A 15,314-nucleotide genomic window follows, 5' to 3' on the forward strand; every position below is an offset into this window, starting at 1 on the left:
AGGAACATGGGTCTGTTTGCCGAAGAATTGGCAGTTTTGACACCTGCGCACGAGATCCTCCGCGTCGGTTACTGCAGTGGGCCACCAGAAGCCGGCCCTGTATGCTTTCCCAACCAGCGTTCTTGACGCCGCATGGTTGCCGCAGACGCCTTCGTGGATCTCTCGTAGTATGTCGTACCCATCTTCCTTCGTGACGCACTTCATAAGAACTCCTGACCGAGAGCCACGCCTGTAGAGCTTGCTGTTGACCAGGACGAAGCCCTTGCTTCTTCTTAAGACGCGCGCCGCTTCCGCACTCTTAGCGTCAATTCCCGCTGGTAGCCGCTGGTCTTGAATGAAGTCGATGAAAGCCGCTCGCCAGTCCTCCCCCAGCGTCAGAACCTCTCGATCGGGTTGTTGGGAACCCGAGTCGATGGTTACTTGCGGAGAAGGCTTGATGGATGGCTGACCAAGCTCCTGGACGAAGACTCCCGGCGGGACTTGAGCGCGCGTTGACCCTAACTTGGACAGGATATCCGCGCCAACGTTGTGCTCCCGTAGCACATGGTGAACCTCCAAGCCAGAAAACTTGCCTTCCAGCTTACGCACTTCCTGGACGTATGCATCCATTGTTTCCTTGTTGCAGTCCCACTCCTTATTGACCTGCTGAACGACAAGAAGAGAATCGCCATACACAAGTAATCGCTTGATCCCTAGTGATATCGCCAAACGAAGCCCGTGAAGCAAGGCTTCATACTCGGCTTCGTTATTAGATACCTTCCATAAGATCTGAAGGACGTACTTCAATTGTTCGCCTCGTGGGGAGATGAGCAAGACACCAGCGCCTCCGCCGTCGAGCTTGAGGGACCCATCAAAATACATGGTCCAGTGCTCTGGCTTGTCCACTGGGGTTGGGACTTGATTCTCCCTCCATTCAGCCATGAAGTCGACTACAGCCTGTGACTTGATGGCAGTGCGTGGCTTGAAGTCGATTGACAAAGCCCCCAGTTCCACTGCCCACTTAGATATGCGTCCCGTGGCATCTTGATTATGGAGAATATCCGCCAGCGGGAAGTCCATAATCACAGTGATCTTGTACTCGAAGTAATGGCGCAACTTTCTTGATGTGATCAAAATTACATATAAGAGCTTTTGAACAGCTGGGTACCGTACTTTTGACTCGGAGAGGACCTCGCTGACGAAATATACTGGCCTCTGCACTCCGAACGCATGGCCTTCTTCACCTCGCTCGACTACAATAGCGCTGCTGACAACATGGGTTGTTGCCGCAATGTAGAGTAGTAGATCCTCTTCCGGTAGCGGAGCGGTAAGGATTGGAGGCGACTGGAGGTGAATTTTCAAGTCTTGTAGAGCTCGCTCGGCCTCCTCCGTCCATTGAAACTTGTCTTGGTGTTTTAGGAGCTTGAAGAAAGGTAGTCCTCTCTCCCCGAGTCGGGAGATGAACCTGTTCAGGGCCGCCATACAACCTGTCAACTTCTGCACATCCTTGATTGTGGCCGGAGCCTCCATATCAGTGATGGCCGTGATCTTGACAGGGTTGGCCTCGATGCCCCGGTTGTTGACGATGAACCCAAGCAATTTCCCAGAAGGTACTCCAAAGACGCACTTGGTGGGATTGAGTTTCCACCGATATCTGCGTAGACTACTAAATGTTTCTTCCAAATCTTCGATCAGGCTATCGGAATCCCTGGTCTTGATGACCACATCGTCCACATAAGCCTCAACATTCCGGTGCAGCTGATCCGCGAAACACATCTGGATCGCGCGTTGGTATGTTGCTCCTGCATTCTTCAACCCAAAAGACATTGTTTTGTACGCATAAGTCCCGTATGGAGTGATGAATGCAGTCTTGATTTGGTCCTCCTCCTTGAGCACAATCTGATGATACCCTGAGTAGCAATCAAGAAAACAAAGAAGGACACACCCAGCCGTCGAATCGACGACTTGGTCAATGCGCGGCAGCCCAAAATGATCTTTTGGGCAATGCTTGTTGAGATCGGTGTAGTCGACACACATTCTCCATTCATTGTTCTTTTTCTTTACAAGCACGGGATTCGCTACCCACTCTGGATGAATTACTTCTTTAATGAATCCAGCCGCGAGGAGTTTAGCGATCTCTCGTTTAATGGCCTCACGCTTGTCGTGAGCAAACCTCCGGAGGCGTTGCTTTTTGGGCATGGCCTTCGGGTCTACATTCAAAGCATGCTCGATCAACTACCTGGGCACCCCTGGCATGTCCGCAGGTTTCCATGCGAATATGTCTCGGTTAGCCCGAAGAAAGTTGACGAGCGCGAGTTCCTATTTGTCACCTAAGCCCGCGCCAATGACGGCGGTCTTAGATGGATCTCCCTCCTGGAGCTGGATCGACTTGAGGGCCATGCCATCAGACGACTGGATGCTCGACTTGCTGGCCTTCTTGGAGGGAATTTCCAGCCCAGACTGGGAAAGCTGCTGCGCGGCCGCGAGTACTTCTCCCGAAGCATCTGGCACACGAGTAGTCGAAGCATATTGGATCGCCTCCTGGTTGCAGTCATATGACTTCTTCAAGTCGCCACGGAGGGTGAGCACTCCACCGAGTCCTGGCATCTTAAGAAGCAGATAAATATAGTGCGGCACTGCCATTAACTTAGCCAGTGCCGGACGACCCAATATTGCATGGTAAGAGGAATCAAAAGTAGCCACCTCAAACTTGATGAACTCGGTACGATAGTTCTCCCGCGTGCCAAAGGTGACTGGGAGGACCACCGTGCCAAGCGGATGCGCCGCATTACCTGGGACGATCCCGTACAAGGGAGACTTGCTGGGCACCAGCATATCCTTGAAATTCAGGCCCATCTTCTTCAAAGTACTGACGAAGATGAGATTGAGCCCGCTTCCGCCATCGATGAGGACCTTAGTAAGCTTGACCTCTGCCACCACAGGATCCAGGACCAATGGGAACTTACCGGGCTCCGAGAAGCTCGTCCACTGATCGTCGCGAGAGAACGAGATGGGGACCTCCGACCAACGGAGAGGCCGTGGTGCCGCCGGCTCGACGGACAAGATCTCCCGAAGAAGCAGCTTCTGGTCCCTCCTGGAACCGAAATCCTCATCACCGCCGAAGATAACGTTGACGACCTTCGAGGCATCCTGAAACTTCGGATTACGCCCCTGGTCATCGTGATCGTCATCCTCGGGTTCTTTGTCAGCAGGCTTCTTATTCTTCTTTCCACCACCGGTGTTGCTGAACATCCTCCGAAGGTGGTAGCAGTCAATGCCGGCATGGCTGGCGCCCGGATGCCATGGGCACTTCTTCTGCAGGAGTTTCTCGAATTCCTCCTGCGTCGTCGACTTCTTGCCCCGCGAAGGACGATCGATAGCCGCGATGACATCATCTGGCTTTCGTTTCCGGGGTGGCCCGGAAAAGTCCCGCTGGCTTTTGTCGCTGCGGTTGTCGTTTGGGCGCCGCAGATTGCTATCATGGCGCCGCGAAAACCGCTCCCGCATCTTCTCCTCCTGCTCGGACCAATCGTGCATCATATCACGAAGGCCCGCAACGGTCTTCGGCCTGTTCCGCCCGAAATCTCTGTATATGCTCGGGTCGGTGATGCCGTTGTAAAAGCAGTCGATGATGTCCTCCTCCGAGATGTTCGCGATGGTGGCGCGGACGTCGAAAAAGCGATGCGTGTAGGACCGTAGAAGTTCGTTACGTTCCTGCTTGCACTGGGCAAGATCGTGTCGAGTACCTGCACGGGTAATTGCTCCCTGGAAATTATCGATGAAGACCTTCTTAAGTCGTTCCCAGGAGTCGATTGTGTTGCTGCCGAGGCTCTCCAGCCAAGTGAGCGGCGCAGGGTCCAAAGCCATCGGGAAGTAAACGACTTTGGTGATATTTGAGCCCCCCGCGACGTCAATGGCCGTGGAGTAGCAACGAAGCCACTGCTGGGGAGCCTGCTTGCCGTCGTACTTGGTGATGCCGATCGGCTTGAAACCCTCCGGGTACTTGTAGCTGCTGAAACGAGCAGAAAAAGCAGGAAATCAATCGCTACAGTCAGTACATTCATTCTCGACTTCTTCACGGGTCTTGCGCCTGGAAGAAATCACGGTGCGCGCATCGCGGCCTTCATTGATGTGTTGGCGCAGATCCTCCGGAGGGGGTCGATGATGGGCTTGTCGTGGCTGACCCCCTTGCGGTGGCTGCTGCCTCCCGCCAGGGGTCTGGCTCGCGCAAGCGTTGTCGTTGCTGGGTTGACGTCGAGGACGGCCGCCAGCCGTTCGGCTGTGGGTCTGACTTCGACTCTCGCCCACGCGCTCCTCCCTGATGGTAGGCGCCGGGTTGTGTTGATCCAACTGGATCCAAGCCCTCTGCGCGTACAAGAGTGCTTGACGTACCTCCGGGTCATAGCTGCACTCGAGGATGGCCGTAACCCTGGCGATGTTGGCCACCGGAGTCCGAAACCCCCGTTCGCTGACGGCGGCGAACTCAGGATCAAGCTCGCGATGCATAGATCGCCTACGCTTGTTGGCCCTCCTCCGCCGGATTGTGCGGGCCCTGTTTCTGGCCCTCCGCGCTTCACGATCGGCGTCGTTCTCGTCACCAACATTAGCCGTGATCTCATCCTCGGAGATCACTTCAAAATTGTCGATGAGAAAATCCCCACCGTCCTCGCCTTCTTCGGCCATCAGCACCTGGCGGGAAGAAAGCTCATGAGAACCTTCGTCGACTAGTTCAGTCGCCCCCTTCGCCGCGGTGGCCAACGGCCTGCCTTCCTGAAAAGGCAAGGGCTCGAGGTGAGCCACGAGTCGACTCTCTGCCTCGAGTAGATTGGAGGGCTTCATGCCCTTCCAATGCACGATATATCCCTCTGGCGAGGAAGCGAGCACCAAATCACCGGGGCCAAAACAACCCGAAGCCCCCCGACACGCGGTGGCTTCGGAGTTTCCGTCCCGGGGCAGCAGATCCCGATCCTTCTCTATCATGAAGAGAGATCTGACCGCATTGGCCTCCTGAAGATCAGTGGCCAATTCGCGCAAGCCGGGTTGAGTACGACTCAACGAACCCCTGAATTGAAACGAGTCCAAACCAGGAGAAGTTGTCGCGGCATCAGAAGAAGTCGAGCTTGGAACAGATTCCATCTCGACCTGTGCCGCGGAAGCATGGAGCGGCAAGTTGTCGAGCTCGTCGACGAACTTGTCGAGGCCGCTGCGAGGATCCGCAGCGACGGTTTTCGGCGTCATGTCGACGAGGAATCGCCGAAAGTTGCCCGCACCGTCTGCGACGCAAACCCATGAGCCAAAAACAAACGTCGTACCCTGAGAGGGTACTGACCTGATGAAACTGAAAGTTGCCATCGAGCTCGCCGGCGGATCTTCGACGCGCTCCCCTACCTGGCGCGCCAGCTGTCGGTGTTTAACCGGCTGCCCACCGAGGGATATACCCAAGGTGGTAAGTTTTGGGTGAGGGAACGCCGAGATCAGGAACTCGAAGGTGCAAAGAACACAAGACTTTAGACAGGTTCGGGCTGCACGGAGCGTAACACCCTACGTCCTGTACGGTGGCTTGTATTCTCTTTGGTGTAGAATGACCTAATGATCTTCTGTTTTGAGGGGGTCCCTGACCTCCCTTATATACCCGAGAGGTCAGAGTTACAAAGATGCTAACCAACCCCCACCGAGGGATCACACCAGAACTGATCTCGAGTAGATCCTCTCCGTGTTGGTTAGCCCTATCTCCTATTTAAACGGGATAAACAAGAGATAAACAAAATGAATAAGAGATAAGACGGGCTTAATCTCTTAAACTTCGTGACATGCCCAGCCCGGTGGCCACGGGTCTGACACCCCAAACTATACAAGGGCGGGCAGGAACCCCCTCCAAACAGAACCATGAGGGACAACTCGTGCCTCATACAAGATTACCAAGATCAACCCGATCAACATCTAAAGCAATACAAACCACACACAGAATGTAGGATATTACGCTCTCGGCGGTCCAAACCTGTCTAAACTTTATGTTCCTTGTACCTTCGAGTTCCTGATCTCGACGACATCCTACCTAAAAACTTACCACCTCGGGGGCATCCCTCAGTTGGCGTGGCGGTAAAATACCGACAGAATAGATTCCGCTCCTGATGATCCTAGGTATCTCCGTTTTCACTTAGCCCATGCCAAGCGCATGGAAGGAAGCTAAACAGCTTCAACAGCTAAAAGGAGTGAAAATGGATAGAAGAGAGTACAAAAGATAAGTTCGTACTAGAAGGATTTGCATTTTGTGAAAGAAGAGCTAACCAAGAATTGCTCTTGTCGAAGTTTCCCGGCTTTATTTATAGATCTTTGTGATCTTTACATGGGATTGACATCCTTCCAAACAACCACGGCTCTTACGTTGTAGATTATACTCTCACACATGAAGATTTTCTCCAAGTATAGTTTATAAAGGTATACTTTTGCAAATACTTTATAAAAAGGTGCTAGAAAAAAATTGTTTTTAAACCATGTTATTGCTGAAAACGCCACTTTTCTGTTTGGTTGAATATAGAAATCTTAATATTAGAAAAAAATCTAAATGGTTTTATATTTGGAGTACGAAGTTAAGAATGATAAGAAACTAACAAGGGGTAGGCGTACTAAGAACTGCCTGCAAAAGATGGTTGTTTACTACTACTACTAAACTGTTATTGCTAAACAACGGGGCGTTTGCTCGGAGCACCAACTCGTCAGTCAATCAAACTACCGTTGCGATCGACCGTTAACGCTCGCCTACAGCTTGACCACAGGTGGCTACTAACGACTACGCAAAGCACCACCACAGCGAGTGAACAGCTTGACCCATGCCAAACGGACAAGATGGCCGACGGGGACAGTGGCCACGCCGCCGCGGTGAAACCCCCGCATGGAACCTCGTGCCGGCGACGCCGATCGAGCTCGAGCCACCATCCGGCCGAGCCAGCGCGGGGTGGGTGCGAAGCGCCGCTGCTCCTCTTTCCCTGGGCAGGAGTCACGAGAGCTGGCAGCGAAGGGGGCGAGAGGTGGTGGCGGTCACTGACTTTTACTGCGACCCAGGCCCCGCCGGCGTGCCGACTGCGGTGGCGACGACCGGCACACGCAGGCCTCACGTGCGCCTCCGGATTTCCCAAGGGTTTCGCCGTACTTGCGGGCGCAGATGTCCATGCCAGGCCCTCACGGACGGTAGGGCCGGGCGGTTGGTTGGGGGCGAGCTGACGAGTGACGACTGGCCGAGTGATCACCGATAGCCGCCTGGTCCAAGTATCACCCACACGCCCACATCCCCAACCGGGTTCGGGTCTTCAAGTTGCAGACTTGAAGTTGCTGGACAGGGGCCGTCGAGCTGTTTTGGAGTGTCTCATAAGTTTCTCGAATCGTTTGTGGTGGGCGCTGTGGACGCAATCATACGTTTGCTGTCTAATGCACATCGCCTAACTATCTTGAAAGAATTTGATGCTGGTGCGCACATGTATAATTTTCAAGCAACATCATCAACTTGAGCTGTTCCAAAATAAGTTGCCAAAATAAGACGCTTACTGGTAACAAAATTTTTTAGCCTGGTGCCAGAGCACAGTGGCGAAGCTAGCGTGAATCCATGATGGTGCACTACATAAAAAAATGAGCCATATCCTATCTTGCCTCTTATGCCAACTTGATCTTTTTATCGTCCATTGTTACATTTATCATCTATAACATTTATTGTTATCATTACTTATTGGTTTCTTCTATCATTGGTGTTCCTGTTACGATCTATGATCTTTCCTCCCTTACCAGCTAATAGTAAACCCAAGGTGTGTGACCACCGCCGCCTCTCCATCAAAAAAAGAATGACCCATAACATCAAGAAAATCCGTAAGATAAAAAATTTCTTAAACAACAATAAAGGCTAGATAATCAACATGAACTCATGAGGGTAAAAAATCAGGTGACTTGTTATCAGCATTTCATTTTTACATTTATAAACCGTGTGGTTTGAGCCGCCATTAATCAATTCCTGTATAGCTATGAACGCGTCGGATCTCAGGGCCGGGTTAATCTGCGATTACAGCCGGGTCCACTATCTGACAATCCCAGTTTTGGTCCCACGCCCCAAGATAATATCTCGTGCGGGCACAGTCAAAAAAGGATAAGAACAACCTTAAATAAAGTCATTTCAAACTAAAATAGTTTCTGTCAGATGCTTAACGGACCGGTCTACGAGCCTGGCGCTGTCACATTACTTGTTTCTTCAGTGTCTATTTGGCCCAGTACTTTTCATCATGCCCTTTTTCTGAATGTACTTGCCCACACCTTCAGCGCGCTATTATGATTGTTGAAACATAATTATACTACTATGGTTACAGTGATTTATTCGATTTCAGTAACGGACTTACTACTCCGTATTTTTGTTTGAGTGGTTAAGGAGTTTGATCTTGAAGACCAATTTGGAATGCAGAAATAAAGCGGCCGTTTAACCAACAAAGACGGAATCATGCCACTGGAGTCATTGTAGAGCTCCTGCATTCAGCATGTATAAGAACTTAAAATATCTATTATTATCTCCGTATATATATATTTATATATAGTTTGTATTTAGCCATTGGTTTAAAACTTTACCGGTAAAAAAACTTCAGGTCAAGCACTCCTTACAGAAGAAGTTTTGACGACGGTGATCATGACTCGTTTTCACACAAAAGCTGAAACGTTTCAGCAGAGTGCAGCAACATGTTAAGTACAAGCCGCTGCAGTTTCCCCTTTGTTTAACCCAATTCCCCAAACCCACCCACCTCCAGCCCCTTGGAAGCCCCACCCCCACAATTATCACCCTCCCCTCTTTTCACCCTGTTCCCAGCGCGGTAAAAAAAAAAATCCCAACCAAAGGCATCCACACTCCCCAGCAAGAAAAGAACACACACACAGTCAGAGAGGTTAAAAAAGATTAACCAAAGGTGCAGTAAATACAACCAAAGGCATCCACCACAGCACACCACCCCTCTGCCTTTAGACCGGAACCCAATGGGAGGGCCAAGAGAGAGAGAGAGAGAGAGAGAGAGAGAGAGAGAGAGAGAGAGAGAGAGAGAGAGACGGGGTTAAAATTTTAATCCCCGTTTAAGAATCCCAAAACCTGGAAACGGGCGCTTGCTTAGCTGCTTGCATTTGCACTGCCTCCCTCTCTCTCATTAAGCGCTTTTACTTTAAACACGCTGCCCCATGCGATGAGGAGCAAGCTTGCCAGTGCCCGCTCGCCTAGCTCCCAATATCATCAAATGCTCGGGCTTCCCAAGGATTCTGACCCGAGGCCGGCGGGAAATGGCCAAAATGCCCCCGGAGTTCCGCGAGGGTTCTGTGGGGTGTGGTCTAGGGCTCTGAGGGTAGAAATGGGCGTCGAGGGCGGTGTGTCTTTTGGGATTTGTAAGCGGTTGGGGATTAGCGACGGGGATGAGCGAGAGCGGGCGGCTTTAAGTTATTGGTCGGACGGCATGGCTGCGTGTCGCCGCGATCCCTATATGTGGGCTTCGGCTCGGCCGTTGGGCCCGTTTAGCCAGAAGCCCATCCCGCCCAACGCCTAATTTTGGGTTTATTTTTAATGCGAGCGTGGAGAAATGATAAACCTCTCTTTTTTCTCTCACATCGTACTGTCATGTGGACTGAATGATCATGTTCTTTCTCTCTCTGTAGCCACTGGCTCCTGCTAATCAGAGCTGCCTTTTTTTATTATCCTGCTAGGGTTTAGACAAATTCGAGCATCAAATGCCTGGTCCTTTGGTCAAACATTTGGCGGCTTCAAATAAGTGGCTCCTTTTTTTGTACTACTAGCAGCACATTTGCACTGACAAGCATCAAATGCCTCTTGTATGCTGCTTAACAGATACGACCCCTATTTCTCGGATGAGCCGCAGCATTGTCCTACCAGTACGAGTACTCCTACCACCAAAGAGCTCAAATAAAACAAAAAAGTATTTTAGCATTTAATTATACCTCCCCACTACTAAAAGCCGTCCATGTCTTGATGTGACCTAAAACGCTGGCCACCAATAATAACTCGTGAACTGCGCTAGTGATTAGCTCCGATGGAAAAGTTGCCCTTGTTCAAGCCCAGAGCTTTCTCACTCTCCATTCACAAAAAAGAAAAAAGCTTTGTCACTCTCGCTCCGGCCTAAAAAGAGCAGAACAGGGCTGTTTGCTGGAGAACCCAAGCAGAAGGGCGCAGCAGCCCCATGTCACGTGGCGCGGCTCCCCGGCTGCAACCTTGGTATGTGCACGAGGTGGTTATCACCCCGGACACGATCCCACAAGCCTCCGGTTTGGCCTTGTCACTAGCGCGGTTTTCACGTGCCCGTCCCGGTGATGTTCACGCTCTCTCCTCCGTAATCCCTGGTAAAAAAAAGAATGCCACTCCTACCTGTGTTTTCTTTGCTGATAGATGTAGGTTTACTACTAATTTCCATGCGATTTCGTTGTGAAACGGATGCAAAAGATGCTGCGACAATCAAGCTCCAGCATTGTCTACGATTTTCGGTTACCAAGAAAAGAGGCTTGCAAAAAAAAAAAGCCACAAGGAAATGCGAAAATCGCTCTGCTTTGTGTGCTCACGAGAAGGTTGCCTACTTATGGAGCTTAGGATGAAAAGAATTCGTCAGGAGATTGGGGTGAAAAGGGGCACACAGATGGTGCCAGGCAACAAGTGACCAAAGCTTCAAATTAGACAGGTAAACTCACTCAGCAACAGTGACACTTCCAGCTAATAGCTCCCGACCTACCTTGAGAGGACCTGCCGTAGCCCCTCATTAAATACTGCTCCAGCTCCCAAGAACCGCAGATAAGACCAAAACGGCCGGGGTTTAACCCACCCCAAATCAAGGGTTTATGCAAAGCGAGCCAGCAATTACCAGTACTAGTTCCCCTCTTCTCCAAATCCATCATCTCCTTGCTGAGCAGTGAGCCAGTGACAGTGAGCACACATAACTGAAGCGAGGAGGGGGAGGGAGAGGGAGCTGGAGAGAAACGCCAGCCACGGCCTCCATATGCTAGTTGGGTGCGGCACAAGCAACTGTGCCTGAAAGCGAGCGACCTCCACCTCGCCACTGCCTCTCGCCTCCTCCCCACGCCGCGATCCGACACCCCCCCCCCCCCAACATGCCCCGGCGACCACCTCGTCGTCCTGCTCCCTGACTCGCTCGCCGCCTCTCCTCCCGCTCGCAAGCGATCGACCGGGCGCGGGCGCGCGCCGCTCATGCCGTGAGCTCGCCGCGCCGGCCGCTCGCTCTATCGGAGTCTCGGTTGGAGGGAAAAGAAGTCGTCGCCTTTTCCGGTTCCCGCGGCGGGGTTCTTGATCGAGGCGGGTGCTGATAAGAGGCGGCAATAATGGCGCTCCACCGGCGGGCCCGGCTGTTCTCTTTGGTGGCGGCCGTCGTCGCCGCCGCGGCACTGTCGGTGGGGCCGGCCGCGGCGCTGTCGCCGGACGGCAAGGCGCTGCTGTCGCTGCTGCCGGGCGCGGCGCCGTCGCCCGTGCTGCCGTCGTGGGACCCCAAGGCGGCGACGCCGTGCTCGTGGCAGGGGGTCACGTGCTCGCCGCAGAGCCGGGTGGTGTCGCTCTCGCTGCCCAACACCTTCCTCAACCTGTCCGCGCTGCCGCCGCCGCTCGCCATGCTCTCGTCGCTGCAGCTGCTCAACCTCTCCACCTGCAACATCTCAGGGACCATCCCGCCGTCGTACGCGTCGCTCTCCGCGCTGCGCGTGCTGGACCTCTCCTCGAACGCGCTCACTGGCGACATCCCCGACGAGCTCGGCGCGCTGTCGTGGCTCCAGTTCCTGCTCCTCAACTCCAACCGCCTCACCGGCGGCATCCCGCGCTCGCTCGCCAACCTCTCCGCGCTCCAGGTGCTCTGCGTCCAGGACAACCTCCTCAACGGCACCATCCCGGCGTCGCTCGGCGCGCTCGCCGCGCTCCAGCAGTTCCGCGTCGGCGGCAACCCGGCGCTGTCGGGCCCCATCCCGGCCTCGCTCGGCGCGCTCTCCAACCTCACCGTCTTCGGCGCCGCGGCCACCGCGCTGTCCGGCCCAATCCCGGAGGAGCTGGGCAACCTCGTCAACCTGCAGACGCTGGCATTGTACGACACCAGCGTGTCCGGCTCCATTCCCGCCGCGCTCGGCGGCTGCATCGAGCTGCGCAACCTCTACCTCCACATGAACAAGCTCACCGGCCCGATACCGCCGGAGCTCGGGCGGCTGCAGAAGCTCACCAGCCTGCTCCTCTGGGGCAACGCCCTCTCCGGGAAGATCCCGCCGGAGCTCTCCGACTGCTCCGCATTGGTGGTGCTCGACCTGTCGGGCAACCGGCTCACCGGCGCGGTGCCCGGGGAGCTCGGGCGGCTCGGCGCGCTCGAGCAGCTGCACCTGTCAGACAACCAGCTCACGGGGCGCATACCGCCGGAGCTCAGCAACCTGAGCAGCCTCACCGCGCTGCAGCTCGACAAAAACGGCTTCTCGGGCGCCATCCCGCCGCAGCTCGGGGAGCTCAAGGCGCTGCAGGTGCTGTTCCTCTGGGGCAACGCTCTGTCTGGCACGATCCCGCCGTCGCTGGGCAACTGCACCGAGCTGTACGCGCTGGACCTGTCCAAGAACCGGCTCACCGGCGGCATCCCCGACGAGGTGTTCGCGCTGCAGAAGCTCAGCAAGCTGCTGCTGCTCGGCAACGAGCTCTCCGGCCCGCTCCCGCCGAGCGTCGCCGACTGCGTGTCATTGGTGCGCCTCCGGCTCGGCGAGAACCAGCTCGTCGGTGACATACCTAGAGAGATCGGCAAGCTGCAGAACCTGGTGTTCCTGGACCTGTACTCGAACAAGTTCACGGGAACGCTGCCGGCGGAGCTCGCCAACATCACGGTGCTGGAGCTCCTCGACGTGCACAACAACAGCTTCACCGGCGGCATCCCGCCGCAGTTCGGGGCGCTCATGAACCTGGAGCAGCTCGACCTGAGCATGAACAAACTCACCGGCGAGATACCGGCGAGCTTCGGCAACTTCAGCTACCTCAACAAGCTCATCCTGAGCGGCAACAATCTGTCCGGGCCATTGCCCCAGTCGATTCGGAACCTGCAGAAACTGACCATGCTGGACCTCAGCAACAACAGCTTCTCCGGCCCGATACCGCCGGAGATCGGCGAGCTGTCGAGCCTGGGAATCAGCCTGGACCTGAGCTCGAACAGGTTCGTCGGCGAGCTGCCGGAAGAGATGTCCGGCTTGACGCAGCTCCAGTCCCTCAACCTCGCGAGCAATGGCCTCTACGGCAGCATCTCTGTCCTGGGCGCGCTCACCAGCCTGACATCCCTCAACATCTCCTACAACAACTTCTCCGGGGCGATCCCGGTGACGCCGTTCTTCAAGACATTGTCGTCCAACTCCTACATTGGCAATGCCAACCTCTGCGAGTCTTATGACGGCCACACCTGCACATCGGACATGGTTCGCAGGTCGGCCCTGAAGACGATAAAGACTGTGATCCTCGTCTGCGCCGTTCTGGGGTCAGTCTCTCTGCTGCTTGTCGTCGTTTGGATTCTGATCAACAGAAACAGGAAGCTTGCCGGCGAGAAGTCAATGAGCTTGTCGGGTGCTGGCGGTGACGATTTCTCCAATCCCTGGACGTTTACGCCATTCCAGAAGCTCAATTTCAGCATTGATAACATCCTGGCATGCCTAAGAGACGAGAACGTGATCGGCAAAGGTTGCTCTGGGGTGGTGTACAGAGCTGAAATGCCCAATGGGGAGATCATCGCGGTAAAGAAGCTCTGGAAGGCTGGCAAGGATGAGCCGATCGACGCCTTTGCGGCTGAGATTCAGATTCTGGGCCACATTAGGCACCGGAACATCGTGAAGCTGCTGGGGTACTGCTCCAACAGGTCTGTCAAGCTCCTGCTCTACAACTACATCCCCAATGGCAACCTGCTGCAGCTCCTGAAGGAGAACAGGAGCCTCGACTGGGACACCCGGTACAAGATCGCCGTGGGGACAGCACAGGGTCTGGCCTACCTGCACCATGACTGTGTCCCGGCAATCCTCCACCGGGATGTCAAGTGCAACAACATACTGCTCGATTCAAAGTATGAGGCCTACTTGGCTGATTTTGGACTGGCCAAGCTGATGAACTCCCCCAATTATCATCACGCCATGTCGCGCATCGCGGGTTCCTACGGATACATTGCTCCAGGCAAGTAATTCTTTTACAGCTATCAAGTACTACTACTAATCTACATTTCTCTGTTCTTGTTTCCTCAGCGTTTAGACCATGGTGTAGAATAGCAGCAACACCAATTAATGCCACAGCTCAGTGATTCTTTGGGAAATGCTGCTGCTAAGCAAGAATCTTTGACCTTTAGTTGCTTCTAGCAATGTTAGCCTTGTTCTGCATCCATGACCATGACTCAATTGCTTGTAGCTTAAGCTGGTAACAGTGATCACCCTTGACTAGCACCCTCGTAATGAAGTTGCCCTTGTCGAGGTTGTACATGCCACACCACCAGTTCCTCACATCACAAGCATCCTTGTCAATTGGAATTCGTCTGCTGACTTGACATTGTTTCATCACAGGATAATGTCAACAAGTTGCTTGATTACTAACACTTGCATGATGTGCATTTCAGAGTACGGGTACACGAGCAACATCACAGAGAAGAGCGACGTGTACAGCTACGGCGTTGTGCTGCTGGAGATCCTGAGCGGGCGGAGCGCCATCGAGCCGGTGGTGGGCGAGACCAGCCTGCACATCGTGGAGTGGGCCAAGAAGAAGATGGGCAGCTACGAGCCGCCGGTGAACATCCTGGACCCGAAGCTGCGGGGCATGCCCGACCAGCTGGTGCAGGAGATGCTGCAGACGCTGGGCGTGGCCATCTTCTGCGTGAACGCGGCGCCCGCGGAGCGGCCGACGATGAAGGAGGTGGTGGCGCTGCTCAAGGAGGTGAAGAGCCCGCCCGAGGAGTGGGCCAAGACGTCGCAGCAGCCGCTCATCAAGCCCGGCAGCCAGCAAGGGTGACCGGCTGCCGACGGCGTTCGTTGCCGGCGGGCCGGCGGCCGACATTCTACCGGAGTGGCGGGTTCTCTTTCGGATGGTTCCACATCGTTGGAGGTGACGAGCTAGCATTCGTTGTAGCGAGGTTCAGTGATACACATGCAGATTTGCAGGTAGAAGAAGCGGAGACGAGACACAGGGGGAATGGAGTAGGTTTTTGATAAAATTCAGGGCTAGCTTAGCTTTGGTTAGGCGATTCATGTACAGTTCCAAATGGTCTCGCAGCCCGGTTTGCGGTTACTTGGAATGTGAAATTTTCTGGGTTGTCAATGCTTTTGCAATACATCAC

At 54.1% G+C, this 15,314-nt stretch overlaps 1 protein-coding gene across 1 annotated transcript; it reads left to right on the forward strand.

Annotated features, from left to right (window-relative positions):
- Positions 1-11,480: 11,480 nt before the first annotated feature.
- On the forward strand, positions 11,481-15,313 carry LOC112888512 (probable LRR receptor-like serine/threonine-protein kinase At1g34110). Its single transcript, XM_025954739.1, has 2 exons — positions 11,481-14,167; positions 14,601-15,313. Exons 1-2 carry the CDS (start codon positions 11,611-11,613, stop codon positions 14,987-14,989), a joined length of 2,946 nt encoding a protein of 981 aa, XP_025810524.1. The 5' UTR covers positions 11,481-11,610; the 3' UTR covers positions 14,990-15,313.
- Position 15,314: the final 1 nt, after the last annotated feature.

The sequence above is a fragment of the Panicum hallii genome, chromosome 4 (genome assembly GCF_002211085.1).
Source record: "Panicum hallii strain FIL2 chromosome 4, PHallii_v3.1, whole genome shotgun sequence".
Lineage (NCBI taxonomy): Eukaryota > Viridiplantae > Streptophyta > Magnoliopsida > Poales > Poaceae > Panicum > Panicum hallii.